The 26,288-nt window shown below is 53.1% G+C and overlaps 9 protein-coding genes across 9 annotated transcripts; 3 read left to right on the top strand and 6 right to left on the bottom strand.

Annotated features, from left to right (window-relative positions):
* Positions 1–183: 183 nt before the first annotated feature.
* On the bottom strand, positions 184–4,513 carry J4E92_005163 (uncharacterized protein; the record flags this gene model as incomplete). Its single annotated transcript, XM_051496546.1, has 6 exons — positions 184–1,154; positions 1,207–1,902; positions 1,954–1,973; positions 3,165–3,276; positions 3,369–3,973; positions 4,023–4,513. The coding sequence occupies 6 exons, from the start codon at positions 4,511–4,513 to the stop codon at positions 184–186; spliced, it is 2,895 nt and encodes a 964-aa protein (XP_051353266.1).
* A 949-nt stretch (positions 4,514–5,462) lies between these two features.
* Positions 5,463–5,828, top strand: J4E92_005162 (uncharacterized protein; the record flags this gene model as incomplete). Its single annotated transcript, XM_051496545.1, has 4 exons — positions 5,463–5,488; positions 5,542–5,594; positions 5,644–5,706; positions 5,761–5,828. The coding sequence occupies 4 exons, from the start codon at positions 5,463–5,465 to the stop codon at positions 5,826–5,828; spliced, it is 210 nt and encodes a 69-aa protein (XP_051353265.1).
* Positions 5,829–6,239: 411 nt separating this feature from the next.
* On the bottom strand, positions 6,240–8,527 carry J4E92_005161 (uncharacterized protein; the record flags this gene model as incomplete). The annotated part of the gene is made up of 5 exons (XM_051496544.1): positions 6,240–6,442; positions 6,496–7,264; positions 7,312–7,509; positions 7,559–8,289; positions 8,344–8,527. 5 exons carry the CDS (start codon positions 8,525–8,527, stop codon positions 6,240–6,242), a joined length of 2,085 nt encoding a protein of 694 aa, XP_051353264.1.
* Positions 8,528–8,824: 297 nt separating this feature from the next.
* J4E92_005160 (uncharacterized protein) lies at positions 8,825–10,273 on the bottom strand (the record flags this gene model as incomplete). The annotated part of the gene is made up of 1 exon (XM_051496543.1): positions 8,825–10,273. The coding sequence occupies one exon, from the start codon at positions 10,271–10,273 to the stop codon at positions 8,825–8,827; it is 1,449 nt and encodes a 482-aa protein (XP_051353263.1).
* A 663-nt stretch (positions 10,274–10,936) lies between these two features.
* On the top strand, positions 10,937–11,826 carry RPS2 (40S ribosomal protein; the record flags this gene model as incomplete). Its single annotated transcript, XM_051496542.1, has 3 exons — positions 10,937–11,050; positions 11,108–11,181; positions 11,232–11,826. The coding sequence occupies 3 exons, from the start codon at positions 10,937–10,939 to the stop codon at positions 11,824–11,826; spliced, it is 783 nt and encodes a 260-aa protein (XP_051353262.1).
* A 715-nt stretch (positions 11,827–12,541) lies between these two features.
* On the bottom strand, positions 12,542–14,980 carry J4E92_005158 (uncharacterized protein; the record flags this gene model as incomplete). Its single annotated transcript, XM_051496541.1, has 1 exon — positions 12,542–14,980. One exon carries the CDS (start codon positions 14,978–14,980, stop codon positions 12,542–12,544), a length of 2,439 nt encoding a protein of 812 aa, XP_051353261.1.
* Positions 14,981–15,874: 894 nt separating this feature from the next.
* On the bottom strand, positions 15,875–16,903 carry J4E92_005157 (uncharacterized protein; the record flags this gene model as incomplete). Its single annotated transcript, XM_051496540.1, has 1 exon — positions 15,875–16,903. The coding sequence occupies one exon, from the start codon at positions 16,901–16,903 to the stop codon at positions 15,875–15,877; it is 1,029 nt and encodes a 342-aa protein (XP_051353260.1).
* Positions 16,904–17,580: 677 nt separating this feature from the next.
* J4E92_005156 (uncharacterized protein) lies at positions 17,581–19,229 on the bottom strand (the record flags this gene model as incomplete). The annotated part of the gene is made up of 4 exons (XM_051496539.1): positions 17,581–18,598; positions 18,645–19,014; positions 19,062–19,149; positions 19,209–19,229. 4 exons carry the CDS (start codon positions 19,227–19,229, stop codon positions 17,581–17,583), a joined length of 1,497 nt encoding a protein of 498 aa, XP_051353259.1.
* A 1,934-nt stretch (positions 19,230–21,163) lies between these two features.
* On the top strand, positions 21,164–26,154 carry J4E92_005155 (uncharacterized protein; the record flags this gene model as incomplete). Its single annotated transcript, XM_051496538.1, has 3 exons — positions 21,164–22,105; positions 22,156–25,612; positions 25,697–26,154. 3 exons carry the CDS (start codon positions 21,164–21,166, stop codon positions 26,152–26,154), a joined length of 4,857 nt encoding a protein of 1,618 aa, XP_051353258.1.
* Between the last annotated feature and the right edge of the window lie 134 nt (positions 26,155–26,288).

The raw sequence follows: 26,288 nt of genomic DNA, 5'->3' as shown, positions 1-26,288 counted from the left end.
CTGGATAGGTTTGGTGACGATGTCCTTTTGGCATACTTTCGCTCTGCAGAGAGTAGTGTATATATTTTGATCGTAATGCTATTTATTGAGTCAACGGTGGTTGAGATCAGCATATCATGAACTTTATCACTATCTGAACTATGACCCATCACAGTACATGCCAAGCTCTAACCCTCACTTCTTTCAAACAGTAACAGTGTACTCCACCGCATTCCCCGGTTCCCGGGGATAAAACTCAATCATGAACGTCGCAGCCTGACCCGCCGCCCTAACAGCATCCAAAGCCGCTGCCTTGATAACAACACCTTGCGCAGTCCAGTCCCAATGGTTACCGTACGTCGCCCGACCCTGCTGTAGCACAGGTAGGTACTGCGTCCAGTCATCCACCAGATACGTTCCATCGGCTTTGGTAGCTTTGACAGCCGCAGGCCTGTTCTGGCCAGACCATGTAATCGGGATGAGCAAGTCCTGACCGGCTGCTGGTAAGGACCCGGATTTGCTGGATAGGACTGGTGTGGTGTACTGGAGGATGTTAATTTGCAGAGCGGCGCCGCGGTTGAAAGTCAATGTTAGGTTTGCTAGACTGCCGGTGGGCGAGGTAGGCGTGATGATCGATTTGAGGTATGCAGCTGCGAAGGTGATCTTCTCGCCTGATACGGTGTAGTCCTTGCCTTTGGCTAGCTGTCTGCTTCCTTTGCTAATCTTACTGAGTGTGTTTCCGTTGAACATGAAGCCCAACGTGGCGTCTCCTACAGTCTCGTTCTTGCGGTGGTAGATGTGCGCAGAACTCGTCTGCGTTGCAGAGCCGTCTGTAGTACTATCCGGAAGCGCATTCGGGATGCCTTTTACTGCGTTGCGGTAGATGTCCAAGGCTACCTCGTCGCGCCAAACGTGTGTTGCGCGATCAAGGAAGTCGGCTCCGTTGTCCCAGAGGATGGTCGAAGTGTTGTATTTTGCTGCTGTGCGGAGGAAGAAGTCGAAGTATCGCCAGCGCGCTGCAGTCTCAGTGGCGACGGGCGATACAGCCCACTCACCGATGACCAGAGGGATATCGGTGAAGTTTCCACGGACGGCGGCGAGGTCGGCTTCAAGAGCAGCTTTGTCGGCGTCAGAGCCCCACGTGGTTTTGCCCCAGGCCTGGAAAACGTAGTCGTCTACAGTATGGTTAGTCACAATACCTCGTGTGGTAAGATGGTTGCTGCTTACACGGTGAGTAGTAGTGATACTGAATGCCCCAAGGATTCTTAAACTTCGGATCAGGCTTCTTAAACCACTGTGACGTCTTCGCTCCATCTTCACCAGCGCCAACGAGCGTAACAACGCGCTTCGGATTGTGACCCCCAGCATCATTGATAGCCTTGAGGAAGATGTCGTTCAGCCTGTTGACCTCAGCGCCATGCTCAGCCGTAGTTCCTGGAATTTCGTTGATTGTCTCGAAAGCAACCTTTTCGCTCTTGCAAGCCAGCTTCTTGCCAATCTGCTCCCAAAGCTTCCCAAGCCTCTCTTCAACAGCCGTGACATTCGTGTTCGCTACTGTCAAATCGGCCCAAGTCCAAGAATCGTGGTGAACGTTGACAATGGCGTACAATCCGCGGTCTGTGACCATGTCTACGACGTCCGATACACGTTGCAGCCACACAGGATCGACGGTCCAGTCTGGTGATTGAGAGGTGAAGTGGTACGCCCAGGTGATGGGAATTCGAATGCTCTTGAACCCAGCTCTTTTCGCATCATCGAATGTGCTTCCTACAACAGGTGGGTTGTTCCAGCTGCCTTCAGTCTCCACGGCATCGAGCGTGTTGCCAACATTCCACCCCGGGTTCAGCTTTTCGAAGAAAGTGCCGGCTGAGATTGACGCGAACTTTGAACTCGAAGGGCACTTTACGCCAGTGCCGTTCGTCGCTGCCTTGTGTTAGCCAATATTTCGCTTGTCGAGACCATAGGGAAACGAACATTGAGCGACAGCAAAGGCGCTGTTAAGCAGCACTGCTGCGCTTGCATGGGAGATTCTCATTGTGATCCTTGAGAGCTCTGGCCGACTGTCTCAGAAAGGCCAGGAATAAGTCCAAGATATACACTCTCTTCCATGTCTTCGGCGCAACTAACTCACCTCAGATTTTCTTCCATATAGCCTGACCCACTCTCCCCTCGCCACCTCTCTACAAGCCTCGCATGTTAATGAGGTTGTTACCCCAGGTTGTCGCCGCTTGCGGCTAGCGCGACAATCAAGCTTCCACTTTCATTTGCTTATATTGAAAAGCCGCCTTCTTGCCCGGTTTTCCAGTGCGGAAGCAAAAGCATAGAAGGCGCCTGGAAGGAGATAGCGAGGTCGATTGAGAGAATATCATTGGTCGTTGCTGTGTTTGGTAGAAACATCGCGTCCTAGCGCTATTATAAGCCCCAGTCTGGGTTCATATGCAGGTGGTCCCTACGGGCCTGACTCCAAATTAGCCTGGGAAGCGACATTTCTCCACCAAGGATTTTGGCACTCCTGTGATCACGGTTTGGTCTCTTGCCCTCAGGGTAAGTAGCTCACATGCGAACGCCGAAGACACTTATCTTCAAAGTAGTAATACAGTCATTCCGTATCCAAAACAGTTTGGCGAGAACGCGGCGTGACAGCTGCTGACCGCGTGTAAAGTACTCAAGTCACCACACGTGTGATCAGTGCATACACGCGCGATAGTTCCGATACTCAAAAGGCAGACAAGACCCCCAGTAAAAGATCTAAGACAACGATGTATCAAAAGGTGAAGGCCTCCGAGTACCATCAGCGTACAGTATGCCATTGGAGGAAACAAGAGAGAGAACTAACAAAACAATTGAAGAAGAGATTGATTCCTGGGAGACGTCCCGACCGCCCTAAGAACGCCGAAAAAGAAGAGAAAGACCAGGTACCAAGAAGGTCATTAACCCACTGTGTCGCACGAGACACGAAACGTTTTCAAGGAAAAACGCCGCATATGATCCTGTCCAAGGTCTTATCAGACATGTCGTCTGCGGAAGGACGGCCTCTCAACTCGCGTTGGCGTTTGTACTCCTTCGCGGCAAAATGGCGTTCGTGCATCTTGCGATAATAGATTCTCCGGTCTTCTGACGAATCACGATGCGGCTTGCATAGCTCTCTTGGCACGTGGTATAGACGCTCGCGCTCGGAACCCTACTCGGGGCGGGGCCTCTTGGCACCGTGCGGGTTCTGCCAGCTGCCATCGTTGCTGCCTTGGTTGCCTTGGAAGAATCCTGGGTTGAATGCTGGATTGCCGCCGAAGCCACCTCCTGTAGTCTCAGTGTTAGCGATCATCCAAGCGAAGGACCAAGGAGTATGGGGGTTAAGTCACTAGTCGGAGGATGAAAGTTTCTCGACGTACCCATTCCTCCCATCATGCCCATGTTGCCACCACCCATACCCATCATGTTGGCTCCCATGCCCATCATGTTACCGCCCATAGGCATGTTCATGCCACCCATGGGGTTTCCGCCCATAGGGTTCATGCCCATGTTGCCGCCACGACCACGATTGCCCATACCACCACGCATGTTACCGCCCATCATACCACCGCGGTTGAAGCCGCCTCCGAAGTTGTTCATACCGCCCATAGGGTTGCCGAAGTTGCCCATTGGTGCTTGAGCCCCGTAGCCTCCCATGTTGCCGCCCATGTTACCACCAGCAGGAGAGAAGTTACGGTTATTTTGGTAGCCCATGCCTCCTCTGTTAAAGTTGCCACGGTTGTTGTTGTATCCGCCTCTGTTGTTATATCCACCTTGGTTGCCGTAATTGCCGGAAGTAGCGCGATCGTTCCTACCCTTGTCTCGCGCGGGAACATCCTTTGGTAGTGTCTTAAACGGATTGACGTGTGGAGGACTGAAGATCGCGGTCGGCTTCTTCGTGTGGGCTTGGTCTCTGAAGAGGTTCTCGATCTGGTGCTTCAGAGCAGTGGCTGCTTGAGGTGAGTTCAAAAGAGCGAAGACTTGACTACAAGAACGATTAGCCTGGTATGCCTCAAAGCAATGGAGTGACTAACCCTTTGCTCTTTCCGTTGACCTTGTGCTCGTTGAAGGTTACCTCGACAAGTTCGTCTTCGCAACCACTCTGATTAGCCCATCCGCGGATGTCTTCTTCGCTAATCCACCAGTTTACGTCGTTGATCATGAGCGCTGCGGTCGCGCCGGGATCGGTCGGGCGATCATCGTCCTCACCCTGCTTGCGCTTTGTGCCCTGTTGCTGGGGTGCTTGTTTGTGAACGTCGAGGCCAGCCGCACCCCCTGTGGACGCTATCTGTTGGGTGCTCTGGTCGTGATGGCCATCCCCGTTTGTTGCGTCCTCTGTGGACTCTTTGATCGCTTGATCGCCGTTTTCCGCCTTCGTGGTATCCGGTGCGTTGTTTGATGGCGCAGCGTTCGCATCTGTGTTGGGAGTGTTGGCGTCGGTTACGGTGGTGTCTTGCTGCGCGGCCGAATCTTGGTAGGAGTCATCGCCGTAGATGTCGATGTCGAAGTTGTCGTCGTCAGCCATGTCTGCTGTGGTATGTCAAGTCAACTGCAGTAAGCGATGAGGTTTGTTCCGGTATTCTTTCTTTAATTCGCTTTTAGGTACTTGATGTGCTAGTATCAATAGCCAAAGTACATGCAATTCTGTGATTGGCATACAAATCAGCATGACGAGATAGAGGGATGATAAAAGAAAGTATGCGTTGGCCGTCCGTTGCAATGCGAAAGCGAGAGAAGAGACAAACAGCGTAGAGTGTAAGGCCATACGTACAGTGCCGCTGTCGGCGCGTGGTGACAAGGTCCAGAAAGACAGCTCAGTGCAAGACGGGGTAGTCCGATCGCCCCTGGCAGATGCGGAGATGTAAAAGGTACAGGATGTGGTGTGAGAGATGTGTGTGTGAAGCCTCAGCCTGCCTCCTGCGCTTGCTATTGCTAGCTTCCAGTACAGTTTGCGCGAAGCGAAGTTGCTGTATACAATGTCCCTTCGAATTGATGCGGCGCTGAATCGTGCGCTACCAGGAATAAGAAGAAATGGAGAGCAACGAGGACGAGCTCGAGTCAAATGCCAAACACGTTCCCCTTCAACCCTTGACTCTGCGCGTGAGTCGACGTAAGCAAGCGGGTCGCGGTCGCGTGACTCGTGGGCGGCTCTGTTGCGTAGTGAGTGACTGCGTTGAGTGACAAACCTGGGGAAGTGGGTAGAGTCGACTTGTCGGCGCGAGCACGAGTGATGGTGAGCGACAGACGACGACGCGGATGCGATAGCTCGAAGTTAGCGTCGCCGCTTAGCGTGCTTGGCGCAACACCTACCCCTGTCGGGTTTCTCCGCAAGGCCAGATTGCGTCCGTCTGGTAATTTGGCAGCTGCTACCCTGAGTTCGCGACTTCTCCGACAACCCGCGACACATTCAACTCGACAAATCACTCACGGCAACTCCATCCACCCCACAAATCAACAGTCACACATCAGTCGCCATGGAGAACGTCAAGGAATTCGCTGAGTAAGCCCGACGGCAATCGCACGATGAGGGAGTAATGGCTAACCTCCGCGCAGTATGCCCGCTGAGTTCCTCCGGGAGGGTACTCTGTTCATGAACCGCTGCACCAGTACGACCGCCTCTGCAAACCGACAACGACGTATCTAACACAACCACAGAGCCCGACAAGAAGGAGTTCATCAGGATATCGCAAGCAGTCGGAATCGGTTTCCTTATTATGGGTTAGTGACAGGTCGCATGTCCGCCCCAGGTCCACCAGACTGATCATTTTGCAGGAGTCATCGGCTACGTCGTCAAGCTGGTCCACATCCCCGTAAACAACATCCTCGTCGGCGGCTCATAGACGGTCCGCGCCACAACACATCGATTCTCTTCCCTTTGCATCTTCGACCACGACACCGGTCCGTTCATCATATCATCTTGTATTAGGGGCATTGGGAGTGGAAAGACCGGCCTTCACTTGTGGGCTCCATAGAGGACATATGGCATACTCAAAATGGCTGTACAGTACGGAGGTTGGGTCAGCGGGAGTTTGATTATATCCAAATTTAGGCATGCGCAACATTCACGTTGATGGACTTTGCGGACCATTTGACGTGATATAGACTGAAGTGGGTTAGAGTCGACTGATCCAGAACCGAAAGTCCCTGCATATATACAATAACCTCCCAAACTCCTTCCTAGATCCCTATATACAATGCCTACATTCGCCCGTTCATCGGAAGTCTGGTAGGGTCAGCTGATGCAGGAGCTTTCACTCCTCATTCATCATGTCTTCGTACCACATAGGATGCCTTCTCGTCCTGCCCTCGGTATTGTAGAGCCGCTCGTCATGATGCAACATGTGATTAACCCGCCGTCCAATCTTTGGCTCCGCTTCATCTTCTTCAAGGCCGTCATTCCATGTGTGGACTGTGCAAGTTCCCTGTGAGGTGCCCCAGCCATTCCATGAAGTCGCTAGCGACGGTCAGCTAAAGAATCGAGGAGATAGAGTATATATAGATGCTTACCAGCAATCATGGGCGCATTGGGATGCCAGCTTGCATCTCGAACACAGGTCTGCCATCTACCCTCATTCCTACCCCAGTGATCGTACATGCCAGAGAGAAGATCTGTCTCACGTGGTCTTGAGTTTCTAGTCGCTTTGAGAACATCGACTTTGCCAGCAAGTGTCGCATCCAGGTTCCAGATGTAGACCGATCCATCGTAGCTGCCGGAATAGACATATCGCGAGTCCGTGCTTCCGGGTGGTGAGAAGTGGCATCGGATAAGCGTCTTCAAGACCTTGTGCCCTCGGAAGGTGACAAGCGAGCAATCGTGTGGATGTGGGCGGTAGTCATCGAAGTCGTACGCGTTAGATCGGTACTCAAAGCGGTTGGTATATGCGTTGGGATCAATGCGATCAGCCTTCTCTTTCGACATCATTTTCCTCAGATCCCAGAGCTTAGCGGTTTGGTCCTTGCCGTTGCTAAGTACGTATCGCCCATCACCCTTGCTGTCGACATACGTTAGTCCCTCGGTGTGGCCGAGGAAAACACCAGCTTCTCGGCCATCGCCCATGCTTCTTCGGTCCCAGACCTTGAGTGTAGTATCGTCTGAACCAGAGTAGAGAATATGAGGCGAATTAGTGTCACCGAAGCAGACCGCATTCACGTCGTCCTGATGACCCGGGATGCGCAGTACAGACTGACGACGCTCTATGTCATACACATAGACAGAGCTGTCTCCTGTTCCTGCTACAATCTCACGTCCATCGCCAGAAAACCTTATCGACCAAATCTGGAGCGGTCAGTTGCGAAGTCGAACAGGATGTGTGACTATCTTACACCAAAGTATCCGCGGAATCCACGCGGGGTCGGTCGGCCCAAGTCTGAAAAATCAAGGTAATGGGGCTCCGAATCGTCACTGGGATCCGTGTGTGCTAGCGCGACGATACTTCGAATCGAGCTGTATGCCAGGAAACGGTTGTCTGGACTTAATGAAGCATCCGTGATAGTCCATTGGCCGCCATCATATCTCACTGTCTGCGAAAGGTCAGTTTTGCAGAGCTTCAAATTCAAGGATGTTACTTACCTTGTAATACTTCCAGTCATATGGATTTGACGTGTCGTACATGCGCACTTTGAAGTCCTGAGCGCACGAGAAGAAGAAATTACCATCGTCAGAAAATTGTCCCGAATAACATCGCGCATTGTAGTGTATGATTGTGTCGGCCACAGACTCGGGTATCATGTCTTGCCTCAACAGCTTCGTGGAATTCTTTTGGCGACCATCACCACCGATGCCTAGCTCTCGTCGCATGATGTTGTACGCTAGCCTCTTTTTCCTCTGGAGTGTATCCTCCGGTCGTGGGTTCGTTCCGAAATTACCTCCTTGCATCAACTCCTGGCCCTGCTCGCTGGGAACCTTTTCGAATAAGTCTCTGCCTCGTGGCCCTCGCCTTCTGCCAGAAGACCTTGTGCCAATAGGATCATAGCCGGTGCCTGCGTTGCTGTCCTCTTCATCTTCCTGTTCATCATCGTCGAACCTGTGTCGCCGAAGCCCGGATCGAGGAATTAAATCGGTGGCGAATATGCGCCCTAATCCGGCGTGCCCAAGTAACTGCATTATCTGCTCACGTGTAATCATGACTGGCTGCCGAGGGTCGTCTGGATCTTCGTCATCCCCGTCCTCGTCTTCTTCTTCGTCCTCATCATCATCATCCTCGTCCTCATCCTCTTCTTCGTCGTCATCTTCGTCGTTATCGTCGGTGTATTCGAATGCGATCTCCACTCCGCTGAGGTTACTCAATCGTTCGGCAGCATCTTGCGATAATGTCAGTAAATGTTTCATGAGCCATACAAAACAGATTAATATACCATGAAAGCTCAAATCGCCTTCACCGTCCTCATTGTCGTCGGTCCCCTCTTCTGCGGGCACAAAGTCCATGTCGTCATCATCATCTTCAGTATCGCGCCAGAACGGGTCGTTTGGATCGTAAACAATGGTTCTTGCGGTGTCCTCCTCGGTAGGTGGGCTAGTCGGGGCGTGCGAAGAACTCATATTTGCGAAAAGCTGTCCAGCAGATGTCGCAAGTTGTACCGAGGTGATTATGATGGTGATGCTCGTAACGGGCGGGAGCTTTGTTAGTAGTGACGGTAATAAGACGGGCTATCTCCGTTTTCTCCACTCTTATCGATAGATTGAGCCACGCAGCACGGCTGTCCACATGACGACACGTTATTGGCATGAGCAAGTAGAAGAGTATGTATTGCATGGCGATTCATTGATTAAAAAGCGTGGGTAAACAAAAGGGTATCTAATCTCGAAGAAAAGCATGTCAGCAACCCCGCATCGAGCTCAATCTGTATCTGTATCCTGATGCGAAATCATGAGTTCGGGATCCGGATCATCGTCTTCAGAGTCAAAGTACGTTTGTCTAGGCGACGCAGCCTTCTTCGGCGGGGACCGACTGATTCTGATCGCAGATCCCGTCATCTCCTCTGGTTCCCTAGCCTCAAAACCATCATGATCTATCAACGGTTCTGTAGCTCGTTCCTTGCCCTTTCTTTTCAACCCAAGAGTATCTTCTAACATATTCTTGCCTTGGTTGAACGCTTCCAGCTCGGCACCGATAGCGCAAACCAGGAGGTTCCAACTTCGCGACGACGCAAACTCTAGCTTCTCTTCGAGGTAGGCAATTATTGCATCCATTTGCTCGAGAAGCTTATTGGGATCTGGGGCGCTTTTCTGTGTCGTGGGCCGCATAGAGTCTTGTAGGGTTGTCTCGTAGTCTGCCACCCTTTTCATGACGTCGGTCCATAGTACTGCGCCCTCGTCAAGCGCACCGCGATCTCTATCGACCTCTTCGCACCTTTCAGCCAGCCTTGTGTACTCGTCTTGCCAGTATTCGCGCGCCATTTCGAGTGTTCTTCGCTTCGCGGGTAGTGTGAGGAACGGAGAAGACGACATTGGTACGTGGTCCGCGTTCGGAGGTCGCGCAAGGAAGTTTGAAACCTCCCGATCTAACAGAGACAGCGATGTCTTGTACGATGCCAATTTTGCTTCCACGGAGTTTTCCGTATCAGCCAGCTCATCCAAGACTCGCCGGTGTTGTCTCTTCAGCGCCCATAGTTCTTCTTCCTTCTGTCGAATCTCCTGTTCTAGCTTCGAGGCTTCCGTTTGTAAGGTCTGTGCTCTTGCGCCAGCGTCTTCTCTTTCTATATCCCTGATCTTCTTCGCGAGCCGTACACGCTTCTGGCTCCACGCATCGGTCTTCTCCACTGTGCTTTGCAGTTTCCTCAGATCCTCATCTAAGAGGTCTAGTTCCTCAGCCTTGATACTGGCAAGTTGCCTTATCCGCTTAGATATACCTTGCCTTGCTGTGTTTAGTCCAACTTTCTTGCTCCGTGTTGCGCTGTGGCCGTTTCCGCTGTCCTCGCCTCGGTCACTGGACCGAACACTGCTAACAGTTGGTGTGGTGCTTCCATTCGATCCGCGACCGTCTCCTGCGCGAAGGCTGCCCATCAAGCCATCAGATTGTGCGTCAAGTAGCTCTTGCAGCTGTTGCTCGAGGTGTCTAGCTCGCCGTTGCAAAGCAAGTAGGTCGTCGGGAACGCGCGGCGGCGGAGAAAGGCTGGACCTTGGGGCGTGCCATAGTACGGAGGAAGTTACAGGCGGTGGTATTCGAGGAGAAGGCGGAGAGTTGTAAAGTGGTAGTTCGTGTTCGCGCGCGTGAGGGTCTTCGAAGGACTTTCTGAATCGCCGCGGCGGTGAGAGCGAGCCGAGGACCGAATTAAAGATAGACATTACGATTAACCATGAGATTCCTGTGCGCTCTATGGTATGTTTGAAGAGGCGTTGGTGAGAAGTAGTTGTGTATGTGGTAGCGTTGGTACCTCGCGCATGTGAACGAGTCAGGCGCGCTCCGAGAGCTCTTAGTCAGCCACGTCATCCCAGACAGCTTGGGAGCATGAGACACGCGATATTCATAGACAGAACGACCAAGCAGAACACGGGACGCGATCAGTCTTGACGGATTTCCGTGAGGACTAACAGCGCTGGCAAGCTAGAGACGTATTGTCGTGCTTGCAAGGTTCTTGTGAAGTACCTGGCAAGAGACTTCCGAATGTTGCATTTGGGGTATGAAAGAGTCTATTGATGCAGAGAGATAATCACCTAGCTGTACGCAGCAGCGAAGTCTACAAGAATTGCGCTTTGGAGTTGTGGTGATCACCCGTGGACTATTCACTTGGGCATCCCGCATGCAGCCTGGTTGCGCCAAGCCACATGCGGCTAGCGTCATCCACGACCTAAGCGAGCATTTCAATATCGAAAGTTGCAAGTGCGACCGCGACAACAGCACGCACTAACTCCCAGGAACTCCAAATCGTACGCTCTCCCACCTCTCCTCACCCTCTCAGTCGTCGCTAATCGCAACTCCAGCAGCCGTATACCCCACCAACATACATCATGGCTGACGCTCCTGCCCCCGCTCGCGGCGGATTCGGTTCTCGTGGAGACCGCGGTGGTGACCGTGGACGTGGTCGCGGACGTGGCCGTGGCCGCCGTGGCGGAAAGACCGAAGTACGCATACAAAATATCTTGGAGGCATAAAGCGCGGGAAATTGACAATTGGCATAGGAGAAGGAATGGCAGCCCGTCACCAAGCTCGGCCGTCTCGTAAAGGCCGGCAAGATCAAGAGCATGGAGGAGATGTACGTTCTGAGGCGACAATGGGGTGGGAATATTTACTGACTGTGGACAGCTACCTCCACTCTCTCCCCATCAAGGAGTACCAGGTCGTCGACTTCTTCCTTCCCAAGCTCAAGGACGAGGTCATGAAGATCAAGCCCGTCCAGAAGCAGACCCGTGCCGGTCAGCGTACCCGCTTCAAGGCCATCGTCGTCATCGGTGACTCCGAGGGTCACATCGGTCTCGGTATCAAGACCTCCAAGGAAGTCGCAACTGCCATCCGCGCCGCCATCATCATCGCCAAGCTCTCCGTCGTCCCCATCCGAAGAGGTTACTGGGGTACCAACCTTGGTGAGCCTCACTCGCTCCCCACCAAGGAGAGCGGAAAGTGCGGTTCCGTCACTGTCCGTCTCATTCCCGCTCCCCGTGGTACCGGCCTTGTCGCATCGCCCGCCGTCAAGCGTCTCTTGCAATTGGCTGGTGTTGCCGACATCTACACTGCCTCTTCCGGTTCCACCAAGACCCTTGAGAACACCCTGAAGGCTACCTTCGTCGCCGTCGCACACACCTACGGTTTCCTCACCCCCAACCTGTGGGCGGAGAAGAAGCTCACACCATCCCCGCTTGAGGAGTACAGCGACATCCTCCGCGAGGGTAAGAGGTACTAGAGGGTGTTTCTGCATGGGTTCTTTTTAGCATTCAGGGTTATGGCGCGGGGTATTACATTCAGGACCTCACGTATGTATCCAACGATAGTGCTGGGTACACCGGCATGAAAATGAACAACTTTCAATGATGACCTTGAAGTCATGACACTCCATGTGCTTGTCTCGCGAAAGCGCGTTTATTCCGAAATGATGGGACTGTACGTTCAAAAAGATGCACCAATATATGTGGCAGGTGTAGCCCGTTGTGAGGTCTTTCCAACACCTACGCGGGTGTAATTTCCACAGATGCGCCTAAATTCCTGCATGATCTACCGTCTACCCTAAGAAGAATCTCGTCGTCGACCAGTCGTATCTTAAACGTGCGATCCACCCTGAACATGTACACTACATGGTGTTTTCTGGTATCAATCCAAAACGCAGAGTATACCTTCACGATATAGTATGACTTTATTAAAAACAGCTTCGTTGTACGAGCACGTCGACGAAGCACCCAAGGATGATATGGGAGTGACTAAGTTATAGATGCTACACGCATCGACATAAGGGCTCTGGAACGTAATGTCATTGGGTATCGAACATACTCTTAACTATCCGTACGAAGCCATAAACTGCCAATACGATACTAATTATATACAGGAAAAGAAGTTATACCACGTGTTTCGTCACCATTGCAGCCTCGAAGATAAGCACAGTAGTATCGCCACGATGCGACAAACTACGACTGTAACAGCAGCATGTCCTTCCCATGCAACACAAACTGACCAGGCCATAATGAGCTCATCATCTCGTTGACCTGGTGTAATGCGTGGTTCACCAGAGCCGGACCGGCCAGTTTAGCGTAGGGCATGTTCTCGAGTGAAAGAGGCATGCAGCCTGGCGGAGCCGGAGGTAGTACTATTTCGTGGTTTTTCTTTAGAGTTATCGTGTCCATGCCACTGAGGAAACAGCGTACGTTGACCCCAAGAGCTCCCAGCATGTTGTTGACTTGTTCCAGGGCACTGTATACTAAAGCTGGACCGAAAAACTTTTCGTACTGGAGAGGGTCGAGACCGTAGGGTTGACGGGCTTGTTGAGGTGCTGAGGGTTGAACTTGCGGTGGTGCTGCTGGTGCGGTCATGGGAGGCGCCTGCTGGTAATGTTGCGTGACAGGTGCTGGCGCGGTTCTCATGGGCGCCGGCGTAGATACGACCGCCCTGTTGTTGAAACTTCTCACGTCGGCATTGCGACGAGGACCTGATTTCGCTGCCATGATGCGCCTCTGAATGGCAGCCACCCGTTCTCTCTGGGTCTTACACATGCCCTCGCGCATCCAGGCTGGAAGCTGGCTTCTGATGTCGACTTTCGCCTGCCTGCCACTCAAAATTTTCGCCGCTTTTCTTTCCATCTCTCTCAGAAGATTAGCCTCGGCCAGTGTCGGTTGGCGGACGCTAGAGTGTGGTATGCATAGACGAAAAAGGTCGATATACTCGGGAGTTGAGACAGGAGTTTGCGAGTCAGTAAGTTGCGTTGCTGTTGGTCCTGCAGTTGCCCGGCTTATACTTGGTGAATTGGACTGAGCTGGCGTGAGCAGGGTCTGGTGCGCCGGCGGGATCACAGCGAGGTTACTTGGTGCATCATCGGTGGGTTCAGTCTTGATGACTGGCTCTCTATCGATGATGTCTTGACCTACAACTGACCGTTCTGGCGTCTCTTCAGGTTCAGAGTTCATGCTTTGATCCTGACTATCCCTCATGTTGTCATTGATAAGCGCCCATTCGTATCTGTCATAAGGGCTGGGAAGTATTTGAGGAACTGCCGTACTGCGGTCACCTGCGGACTCGCGACTGTGCGTAGTACGCACGCGTTTTGCTGAACGCTCATGCTGAAAGCCCGATGGTCCTTCGTTCTCTTCCTCGACATGCCGACGTTTGCCTGAGTTGGCGTATGCAGAGAACGGCATGGGCGGATCTGTGGGTTCAATTGGTGCAGCTGGGACAACCGCATACTTGCTTGTAGAGAGTCCGCCAGGGCGGACGGCCCTATGGTTCGTAAAGGATTCATTCGATTGATTCGAGGTCGACGGGGCTGGAATTGACGTCTGAGCAGTCTCGGTTTGTGATGGGAGTCCCTCGGATGCCGATTGGGCTGGGATGAATGTGATGTGAGGTTCCGTATTTGTAGGCACCGATGAGGAGTGGCCGGGGCGAATCTTCATCTCTTTACGGATGGAGCCATCGGGGCGCATCGATGCTGGAACGTAGCATACGCCGGCCGGGGAGGTTGTTGTGTTATCTACAGGAAGCGTCGAGTTCTGGTTGGCATGATCGAAAGCCGGTGTGGTTGAGTAAAACTGGTGACTGTTTTCTGTCGCTTGTGAAGTGGCAGTCTCTTGTACAGCAGCAGTCTCTTGTACAGCAACAGTCTCCTGTACAGCAGCAGTCTCCTGTACAGCAGCAGTCTCCTGTACAGCAGCAGTCTCCTGTACAGCAGCAGTCTCCTGTACAGGGACAGTCAGTCCTGGAGCGACAGCCTCTTCTGAAGCGACAGCACCTCGCAGAGACTCAGTCATCTCAACCGCCGGCTCTCGATTCTCACCTCCCGCTGCCGTCTCGTCCGAATGAGCGTGAGAGATGACCTGCTGTGGCACCTCCATCTCACCCGCCGATACGTGACTCTCGTCTTCCTGAGTGTGAGCGATGACCTGCTGTGGCTCTCCCATCTTTCTCAACTCAACGACACTCTTGTGTAGGTTTTCCATCTGTCGTAATAGACTTTCTTCTTGGGCAACACTGAACCACTGTTGTGGTGATGGTGGTGGTGGTGTCGATGTCGATGTCGGAGGTGCATCTATTATCGAGGCGATTGACATCGGGTCTGGCGTGGCTTCCTGCGCCGCGTCGAAGAAGCCCCCGCTCTTTCTCGATTGCGCGCGCGTAGACCGCCGCAGGGGAGTCGCTGCCTTCGCGGGCGATGCTTTGGCAGGAGCGCTCTTCTTGGATTTTGCTGCAGCACGGCGCGGGGTGTTGCGCAACGGCTTCTTCGAGGTCTCAACCTCATCCTCCGCGCCCTCGGCATTGAGGTTGTCTGATACCATTGGCATAACATTTTCTTTGCCGATTCCTTCCTCTGCGCCCGGTGTTCCTGCCGCCGTGCTGCCTCTGAGCCAGCGCATCATGACGTGTGTTGTAGGCGATTGCCGAATGTAAGTCGAGTTGGAAGGTGCGATCGCTGGACGTTCGGAAAGGGCACCGGAAGCGGGAAGTCGATGGAATTGCTTTTTTGATTTCGCTATCCGTTGCAGTACCTCTTGCGATCTTGCGCGCGTCACTCAGAGTGGGCGGATGACAGTGCTTGACATGTGCGATAAGTTGCGAACGGTGGGTTGCGGATGCGCGTTGTGCCCTGTTGAACTTCGGTCGCGAGTGCAACGCGCTAGCAGCTCCCCGACTGTGAGGTGTCCTGCAAATGTCGAGAAAATTCACGGGAATGATGTTCGAATCGATTTTCTATTGATAACATTTGTTGACCTTGAGCTCACTACAAGGTCTGATTTTCTTTGGATGGTATCTATAACCCCGAAATGGTCACAGCGACAAATCGCTTTCCCCTGGGTTGTGCGGGGACGATGACGTTGGGTATTTATGCTGCATGCGCGTTGCGCCGCCACACATGGTCCGGTGTTTCTGACACAAACTGCAATGCCTACGTAGATCGGCCATCCACAAAGGTTACATGTGAGAAGGAAGTCGAAGGGTCGCTGAAGTGCTGATAGTGCTCCGTTGTCAGAGTTCATGTAGACGGTCATCAAGAGCTTCTCCCCCAGCGACACACGAGACCTATAGCGACACAGCCAAGAAAGCAGTTGAGATATTTCAGTAGATTCAATGTTACATCGAACAGAGACTACATAGGTACAACAATGAAACTATAAAGAGTGCTTGACAGAGACCACGAGTCTACCTGCACAAAATCCAGAGAGCCACCTCCTAGTACTAGTAACACAAGAAAGCCATTTTGGCTACAGATTCCCCAAAAAAATACAAAACATCCAACAGCACCGCGATTGCATCTACGATTCCACCAACCGCAACTCCTTTCCACACAGAGTAAACTTCAGCCCCCTACTAGCAAGCAAGTTGGACGCCGCTTGAGCAACAGCAGCCCCAGACTCGTCATTCAGCATCAGCATGCCCAAAAGCTTCTCAACCTTGAATCCCTGCTCTGCGGATACCGACGGCGACTTCGCAGTCCTCGCCCGACAATTCTTGATCTTCCTGCCCTTAGGAGTCGAGAGTGGGTTGGCTTTCACACCCTGAGCATTAAATTGAGTCTGAGCGTCCTTCATCCTCTTCTGCAATTCGCCGATGCGGCGATTCTGTTCGGGCTTGAGACTAAACGTGTAGGAATCAGGCGGGTTATTCGGCATTGCCTTGATCTCGGAAAGGATGTCGAAAGACTTTGCGCCATGGTTGAAGACCCAGTCGATTCTAGTTTGGATCTTGCTGAGGTACTCGAGTTCAAAAGGTTTGAGGTTGACTTTTGTGCATGTCTTGATGATTTCGGTTATGTCGTTCTCGGGTGCGCGGTGCATAGGAGGGGTTTCTGTGTGGGAGCTGGAGGGCTCCAACTTGATGCGAGGAACGCCGGTGCCGGAGACTGAGGAGGATGGCTCGGCTTTGATGCGCTTGTTTGTTGGTGATCCTGTACAGAAAGAATCATCTTCGAGGAGTCTCTTGGATGCCAGACGGTTCAATGCCGCTGGAGACGGGTCGGCCTGGATCTCTGGTTGGGCGTATCTGCTAGACGCCATGGAGTTCTGGGTGATCTGAGCTGCCGTCGTCTGAGCAGCTGGGGCAGTCGCTGCCTGAGTAGTTGGAACCGGTGTCGAAAAAGCTGACCCAAGAGCTGGTACAGCCTGACCGACAGTGCCGTTGTTCCCTTGTAGTACCCAGTTCGTGGTGCGTGTGGTTGCATCCATAGTACCTACGGTGCTCTCTCGTTCTTGTTGGAGATACTCCTCTTGCTTGATGTTATAAGGTTCAGGAGTCTGCTCCATCTTGACGTTGCTCGGGCCTGGCGGAAACGGTGCAGCTGACATCGTTGGACTCGGTCCGGGAGTTAAGGTTTGCTTTTGGTCGAGGCCCGCCTCCGACTTGATGTAGACATGGCTTTGATCGTACGAAACGTGCGCCATCGTAGTTGTGAATGAGCTAATGGTGACAAAGTCTGAACTGGGTGTTTGGCCTGTTCTTAACGTGCTTTGGCGTGGATGTGGCGGAGAGGGGTAAACGGCCGAAAGTGATGCTATCAGGGATGTGTGTCGGAAATGGCACCGGTAGGTAAGGATCGTCGAAGGAAGGAATGTGAAATCGACGATGCGATTAGTTGTTTGAAATGCCGTCGTTGCAAGATCACTCGATGCTATTAATCTTATGGAGAATTGAAAAGAAAAGCAAACAAAATACTCGATAGGTACCTACTAAACGGCCGCAAGGACAGGATCGCACAGGCACGCGTTGCGCTGGGCTACGCGTTACGCTAAACTCCAAAGTCGCGAACATGACACGCTAGCGGCTCCCTTCGACAGTTCTTTTCGCAACGTGCACGGCACATTCCTTCCCAAGAATTCTGACGAATGGTTCTGCACTGCGGTATCTGTCGAGATCTAAGCACAAACCTCCTCATGATCTGTGGTCGTTGTCAGGCATATGTGGAAATGAAGCTACGTGTGGCGGGGCTTCTCGACCCCTCGGCGTAAATCAGTGTATTGATCCTCTACTCTCCTTGGAGCGGCTGGCCATTACCGCCCATTGTGATCGTCTTTGTGACAATGTATTCATCGATACCAAGATGGCTTCCCTCTCGTCCAAAGCCAGACTCTTTCACGCCTCCGAAAGGTGCAGCAGCATCGGAGATGAGACCGGTATTAACACCAACCATGCCAACCTCCAGAGCTTCAGCTACCCTGTAAACTCTTTGAATGTCTTTGCTGAAGAAGTAGCCCGCAAGTCCTACGTCAGCTGCATTGGCGAGCTTGACAACGTCGGCTTCGGTGTCGAATGGGAAGAGTCCGGCAACAGGGCCAAAGGTCTCATCTTTGGCGAGCTGCATGTCCTTGGTCATGTCGCGCAGGACGGTGGGTTGGTAAAAGTTCTCACCAAGATCAGGTAGCTTTTGTCCACCGAACAGGACCTTGGCGCCGTTCTTGACGGCATCCTGGACGTGGGCGTCCACCTTGTCGACGGCACGGTCATGGATGAGAGGCCCGTGTGTAGTGCCCTCTTCGTAGCCGCCACCAACCTTGAAGCTCTTGACCTTTTCGGTGAACTTTGTGCAGAACTCATCATAAATGCCGGACTGAACATAAATTCTGTTGGCGCATACGCAAGTTTGGCCTGAAGATCGGAACTTGGATGTGATAGCTCCGGTCACGGCTGTCTCCAGGTCGGCGTCGTCGAAGACGATGAAGGGTGCGTTTCCACCGAGCTCGAACGAGAGCTTCTTGAGTGTATCCGACGACTGCTTCATCAGAAGCTTGCCGACACCGGTCGATCCTGTGAATGACACTTTCTTGACAGTCTTGCTCGATGTGATTGTCTCGCCGACTTCAGGTGTGTTTTTAAGTGCGGTAACGAAGTTGACGACACCCTTGGGAATTCCAGCTCGGTGCGCAAGCTCGGCGAGAGCAGCCGCTGTAAAAGGCGTCTCGCCGGGAGACTTTGCGACGACGGTGCAACCAGCTGCCAGAGCCGGTCCAATCTTTCTCGTGATCATAGCTGCGGGGAAGTTCCATCTGACGGCATTAGCCATAATCCTTCCGAATCAAGTGCGAGACTTACGGTGTGATCAATCCAACAACACCAACAGGCTCCTTGATTGTGAACACTCGGTTACCAGCAACGGTCGCCGGAATGGTGGCTCCGTACATGCGCGGTGCCTCTTCTGCGAACCACTCGTAGAAGCTCGCAGCGTAGTTGACCTCTCCCTTAGCGTCTGCCATGGGCTTTCCGTTCTCCCAGGTTATGAGCTTCGCCAGATCATCCGCATTATCCATCATCAATTGGTACCATTTCCGTAGGAGCCGTGAGCGCTCGCGACCGGTGAGTTTGCGGAAGGAAGGGAGTGCGGCGGCTGCTGCTGCGATGGCGGCTTCGGTGTCTGCGCGGTCCATCTCAGGCATGGTGCCTATGAGCTTGCCTGTTGCTGGGTCTGCTGCGTGTTAGAGGGTCTCTGGACGATTGGTGGAACAGGCCTACCATTGACCTCAAAGGTCTTGCCTGACTTTGCATCTATCCATTCTCCGTTGACATATGTCTGGTTCTTCAAGAGAGACTTGTCGTTGAGCTGTATGCGATCAGTAGCTGGTCGTTGCGGATGATCGTGCAAACGAAGTAGGAACATACTGGTGGTACTGAATGGCCCATATTTGCGTATGCTCGAGAGACAATTGATGGTAAGGATCTCTTCTGAAAGTGACTTCTGTAAGCTTGTTGACGTCCGAGAGATCGAGTTGCTGTCACAATAGAGCGCATGGCGTCTGGAAGTGGGTGTGAAGATCGATTATAAACTACCGCGAACTCGGCCACTCTAAAGGCGGCACGCGTGGGAATAAAGATAGCTTAGCCCACCTGAAGACGTCAATCTCTCGTAGACTAATATTCAGATAGGTTTGGCGGAGCTTTGGGAGCCTATGACGTTGGGCAGAGCTATGGCCAAACTGCGGGGTTCGGCTTCTTCTGGTGGATGCGGACAGGCACGGAGGCAGCTCCGCAGTGCTCAATGACAACGTAAGAATAATGAGCTTTGTATCAAGGAGCTTTCAATTGAGGAATCTGCATGCGAGATTCCAGTAACTTTTGCAATTCCTTCAAGGAAGGGTGACATGCTAGGCAGAGTGTTCGCGTATATGGCGTATACAGCGTCAACAGCGTGTACTTTGTTCGGAGATAGAGCGTTGCGACATTAGTGAAGCACGTCGGCCATACTTGGGTGAGCCGGACTAGACGAGGGTGGTTATTCATTGACTGGAAGAGGTGCTGGTATCGAAAGTGGTTGAGATGTTTCCTCCTCAAGATCGTGGGGCTTGTTCGGCGCTGGCATCTAGCGACTGTTGAGATGGGCCCTGGCGATGCACGAGTGTGGAGGCTGCAAGACCACACCAATATTCCACCGGGCGGCGCATAAGATCGCATTGATCAAATTACATCTAACGACGATTGTCTTCAAATTCCAGTACAAAAAGCTCAAATAGCTGTTTGTTTGCAGATGGCCTAAGTCTAGTCGATGTTCGCGGCTACATGGAGCAACCACCCGACAACCTTGGAAGGTACGAAGGCACCCACCCTAACATGCCCACGGGCACCTAGAACCCACAAACACAACAATTGTTCGATGAAAACAATTGCCTCCCGCAAAGAATTATCAACATGTAAGTTGCGCTGTTTGAGAATGTTGTCGGTCACCGCGGGAGTATGGACGTGTTCCGACGACCACAACAACAGTCGTGTATGAAATATCTACAACGAAACAACTATCCAATGTCTGCAAATGCAAACTAATTCCAGACTTGTGCGTCATGAGTTGATTGCTCAGGGGTGGCGTTGAACTGGGTCGCTCCAGCACGTGGTGCACGTGCATAGTTCGCTCTTCCCCACACATGGCAGCGAGCTCTAAACGCGTTAAGCTTTTAGAGCCGCATGTCGATCATGCAGGAACCGACAGCAGCAAGAGCTACAAGTCGAAAAGAAAGGGCTCAAATAGCAGTCCAAGACGTGGTGGAAGACTCCCGAAAAGCTGCGGAATTTGCTCACTAGATATGAACTCGACTTTTGCTGTGCATTTTGACACATTTTGTATTGTTGAAAGTCGAGAAATAAAGGCGTTCGCTATTGTTGTGGTTGTGCATCTAAAAAGTGTTCCTTGCTCTGAATTCGGGTTGGGGTTTAGCGCGCTTAGGATTGGACGGGCCTTCGCGATCGCACCCCAACACCACACGCCCCTCGACCACGTCTGTCTATCTCGACTATTTCGCTTCTCAGTGTCATTTATCAGGACACTGGTTCTGTTTGAAGCCGCTTTCTTTGAGTTCTGCGTCGTCTTGACCGGTGCATCGCGCGCTCGACATCGTTCCCACATTCACAACAACACGACGCCCAGGCGACACGCCAGGCGGCATCGCGCACACCTTCGCCATCATCGGCGCACATGCAGGAGACGGTTCCCCTGCATCTAATGCCATCTTGAAGCTTGTAGAATTCATACAGGCGGTGTAAGCGCGCTCTCACCGCGACGCATCCCCGGGGCCGCGCACTCACAACATCCCGCAGGACCGCATTAGGCCTCACCGCGACGAGTCCCCATGTCTAGCCGAGCGAAGCGCAAGTTCGACATCGACCCCAACGCCTCCGACCCGGACGACTACGATTACGACGACTCGGAAAAACGCGCCGCGCCCCAACGGCGCCGCACCCGACACACGCCTGGAGCTAAGAAGAAGTCTTCCAAGCGCCAGCGACGCGCATACGGCGGCTCTGACATTGACGAAGACGACGAGATAGAGTCCGAAGACTCCTTCTCAGAGCGCTCCGAGTCGGAGGAGCCCGAGATCAACCCGGCGACAGGCAGAAGCGTGCGCCGCGCCACCAAGAAGCAGATCAAGTACGAGGAGAGCGAGGACGAGATCGAAGATACGCCATCCGAAGACGATTCGCCCAAGCCCGCATCGCGACGCCGGGCGCAGCCGTCCATCGAAGAGGTCGAGAAGCCTTCGCTCATCGTGAAGCTGAAGATGCCCGACCACGCCTCCGGTCGCAATCTGCGCACTCGCACAGGCAGCAAATCCCTTGCGCGCGGGAAGACACCTGAAGTGCATGGCACGCGACGCAGTACTCGCCTGTCGCACGATGTGGAGGAACCCATTGTCCAGCTTTCGGATTCTGGCAGGCACGTCAAAGTCGTGCGCGAAGGCACGCGCAGCCCTGAGCCCGTCATCGCCCGTGCCACACGAGGCGGCAAAGGCCCACGAGTCCAACATCCTAGCGCTATCATGGAGGCCTCCCAGGAGACGTCGATGATACGCGATGACAGCCCTGGTCCCCTCGACGCGCTTCTCGTCGACGAAGAGACCCAAGTCAAAGCCAGCAAGGACAGTTCACCCGCGCAAGAAGCCCAGCAGGACGATGCCGAGGGCGAGGACGATGATGATATGGAAGGTGTCATCCAAGAGTCCCAGCACGACGAAGCCGCTGCTGAGGATTCCGAAGAGGAAGGGCCCGTCACCCGTGGCGGTCGCAACACCAGGGTATGTTTGACTGGCTATATGTGTTTTCCGCAACTAACGTCTCTTTCCAGAACCGTGCTGTTTCAGCCAAACGTAAACGAGGCGCCGATGAAAGCAGTGACTTTGAACCTGCAGCAGACGACGAAAAGGAAGAGGAAATGTCCGAGTCGGAACACGAAAAGGAGAAGCAGTCTGCATCCGAAAGTGCGTCAGGCTCTGGGCGGCGATCGACCCGCCAACGAGGGAAGACCCGGCAGTCACAGCGTAGCAGGCGCAACTCTTCCTCCGAAGAGTCAGGGTTAGACCAAGACGAACTGCAGGATGAGCTACAAGACTTGGAGTACAACAAACGACGGCGCCTCTCCCGACGTAATCCTGACAAGGACGTGGCGTACGAGGAAGCGCCCAAACGCCGCGCTCGCGCCGCAGGTGTGGATTACCGTGTTGTTCGACCGGAACAGAACGCTGTCTTCGAGAACGACGACGATGACGGCCCTGCTCCGGAGCGACCTAGGGCAAGAGGTGGTCGGTCTACATACAAAAGCCTGTGGCGTAGTCAGGGCCCCTTCGGTGGTGGCGTCGAGGCTGGCATGGGAGCTGCAGGTGGTGATTCCGATAGTAGCGATGATGAGAACCAGAAGATGCCCAAGCCTGTCGGCGGCGCAATTGGCATGACGCCAACCACCGCAACCGCGCCTACTTTCGGGTTCCCTCAGACTCACAACGCAGACCCGAAGCAAGACTCTGGCGGCGGCCCCGCCAATCTGGGCAAGGTCAAAGACAAGAAGGCTCTTGCAGATTCAGACCCTCTTGGAGTTGACCCGAACGTCAACTTTGATGGTGTCGGTGGACTGGACGACCACATCAACAAGCTTAAGGAGATGGTCATGCTTCCGTTGCTATATCCTGAGGTGTTCCAACGCTTCAAGATCACCCCTCCACGAGGTGTTTTGTTCCATGGTCCGCCCGGTACTGGTAAGACGCTTCTTGCCAGAGCTCTCGCTTCGAGCGTCAGCACTCATGGACAGAAGGTCACCTTCTACATGCGCAAGGGTGCTGATGCCCTGAGTAAATGGGTTGGAGAAGCTGAAAGGCAGCTTCGTCTGCTGTTCGAGGAGGCGCGGAAAACCCAGCCAAGTATCATCTTCTTCGATGAAATCGATGGACTGGCGCCTGTCCGCTCTAGTAAGCAAGAGCAAATCCACGCCTCGATTGTCGCTACCCTACTCGCTCTTATGGATGGTATGGATGGTCGCGGACAAGTCATCGTGATAGGCGCCACCAATCGTCCTGATTCCGTAGATCCTGCACTGCGACGTCCAGGACGATTCGACCGCGAGTTCTACTTCCCGTTGCCAGACGTTGCAGGCCGACGTTCCATCATTAACATCCACACTAAGAACTGGGAGCCACCTCTGAAGCCGGAAATGAAGGATCAACTTGCCGAACTAACCAAGGGTTATGGAGGTGCCGACCTTCGGGCGCTTTGCACAGAAGCGGCTCTCAATGCCGTACAGGGGACTTACCCTCAGATTTACACATCTGAAAAGAAGCTTCTGATTGATCCCAGCACCATCAAGATCCTAGCCAAGGATTTCATGATCTCGGTCAACAAGATGGTGCCATCTTCTCAACGGACAGTCACGGCTAGTGCAGCACCACTGGCAAAGAACATCGAGCCATTATTACGGAAGCCACTAGCCGCGATCCTCAAGCGCATAGACGAACTCATCCCACGGAGGAAGAAACTCAGCGCACTCGAGGAAGCAGCGTACGATGACCGCGACGACGAAAAGGGCTTCGAGCGCGAAGCCACCATGCGCAACTTCGAGAGCAGCAGAATCTTCAGACCCCGTTTGCTCATTAGCGGTCTTCAAGGTATGGGCCAGCAATATCTTGGTGCTGCTCTCTTGAACAAAATTGAAGGTCTGCATGTTCAATCCTTCGACCTTCCCACTATCCTTGAGGACTCCACGCGAGCACCTGAGGCAGCCATTACCCAGTTGTTTACAGAGGTCAGGCGGCACAAGCCTAGTGTCATTTACATCCCTTCAGTCGATGTCTGGTATCAGACACTGCCTGCCCAAGCTATCAAGACCTTCAAGCTACTACTGCGAAGCGTTGGCGCGAACGAACCGATCATGCTGCTGGGTGTCATGGAATTGCTCAATGAGAAGGAGAAGCCTGATCGCCAGATGATGATGGATCTTTTCTCCTTCTCACAATCCAATCAGTTCCATCTTATGCGGCCAGACCAAGAAGGGCGAGCAGAGTTCTTCAACAGCATCAGTCACTACATCCGCATGTCTCCAGCAGACTTTCCTGATCCGGATAACAGGAAGAAGCGGATCTTACCAGAACTTGAGGCTGCACCTATCGTCGCTCCAGTGGTTGACCCTAAGGAACTTGCCGCCCGCGAGAAGGCGCAGAAGAAACAGGATAGGCTCACCCTCAACAAGATGAAGATTGTCATTCAACCCATCATGGACCAACTGAAGAGGAGTCACAGGAAATTCTTTAAGCCAATTCTGGAAGAATCCTGGTATGCTTATCTGCTCGAGGAGCAAGATTCTGATCATGTGCGATCAGACCTGCCACGTGAGCAACAAGAAGAGCAAGGCGTTGTTCGTCCGTGGGAATTCTCCAAGGATTCCAAAGGCGTCGACGTTCTGCTACACGTCGACAGCGGCAACAAATACTACAATCTGGACCTTGGTACGATCGAGAAGCGCTTGTCCAATGGTTACTACAAGCGCCCTGCAGATTACCTCTTCGATATCAAGACTCTTGTGAAGGACGCGAGGACTTTCGGAGACGCAGAGCGAACCCTGAAGGGCAATGAGATGATCACAAATGTTGAGGTCGATCTGGACAATTTCTTTATGCACCAGAACCCTGGGCTTCTCCAAGAGTGTGAAGCAGTCTACCAGCGCGAACTCGAAAGAGAGAGGAAGGCTCAAGAAAAGCGGGAGAGAGCCATCGCTGCAAACAAGGATTTCGAAGACGTCGCACGCGTACCTCCAGAACAGTCTATCGGTACCACCGAAACTTCAGGACCTATCACTCTGGGTGAGCCTGTTCCTGGCCGTTTGGCCATGCCACCGGTAACCCCGTTGCGAGCCCCTCATGCTGAAGGTCTATCCAATGGCACGAGTGGCGAAGGCACACAGCATGCAACGAATGGTTCTACTGCGCCTTCCAACGACGACACTCATATGACTGACAGTCAAGATCTGAATGCCAATACACAGCACGACTTCCAATTCCAAACACCGAGCAGAATTGAGGGCCAGGGAACCCAAACGCAAAAGTCGCAGATGTCCGGGCGGACCTTCATGGCACCGAACTCGCATCCCAACGACTACCACAACAGTGCATCCACAACGACTTCTGGTCAGAAGACGTCGAACAGGTCTTCGGACAACAAGTTTGGCACTCAGAGTAGCAACGGCGCTGCACCATCTGGTGTCCCCAATTTCTCAGAGATGATGCCGGAGCCCAACGGGTCGCAGCTTCCAGACACACAAGGTTCGCCAACCCCCTTCCACCAGCGACTCCAGGTCTCCACTCGCTTCTCCCCAGAGCACAACACTGACCACATTTCAAATACAGAAGTCCACTACGTCAGCAGCCAGCCATCGAACTCGCAGCCATCGCAACCTTCTCAATCGTCTCAGCATGTTACTTCCATGCCTGCGCCCGCACCTCCACACCACTCGAATCTTAACCAGATTCTCAATGACGAAGAGCCGAAGCCGCAGCTCATCCTCGACGACAGTATGGTCATTGCGCTGCATGACAAACTGGTCCGCTCGACATCTGGATGTTCGCTTGAGCAGTTGGAGCAGATCAACGCCGCGCTCATGGACGCCATCTGGAAGCACCGTTCAGACTACAATCGCAATCTTGTCCTTAAGGAGGTCACCGAGGCGTTCAACGTCATCATCAAAGACATTGAGACGATGCAAGAAATCCTCAAGTCAAGCCAAGAAGAGGAAGAGGCCGAATTACGGCGGCAGTACCACTCCACACAAGACGATTGGTTCTCGCAGACACAAGCGCGTCGTTGAGTGTTGGCATAATGTGTAAATACCCATTTTTATATGGGGAAATTGGTCCGTTTGGCTGGCATCGCGCACGGTGTTTGGCGCAGACAGGGAGGTTCATCTGAGCGTCGCGTTGGCACGCATTTTTCTCTTGGAGG

Source organism: Alternaria infectoria, assembly GCF_024043175.1.
Source record: "Alternaria infectoria strain BMP 0036 chromosome Unknown scaffold_7, whole genome shotgun sequence".
Classification (NCBI taxonomy): Eukaryota; Fungi; Ascomycota; class Dothideomycetes; order Pleosporales; family Pleosporaceae; genus Alternaria; species Alternaria infectoria.
This window is presented reverse-complemented; position numbering and strand designations above follow the sequence as displayed.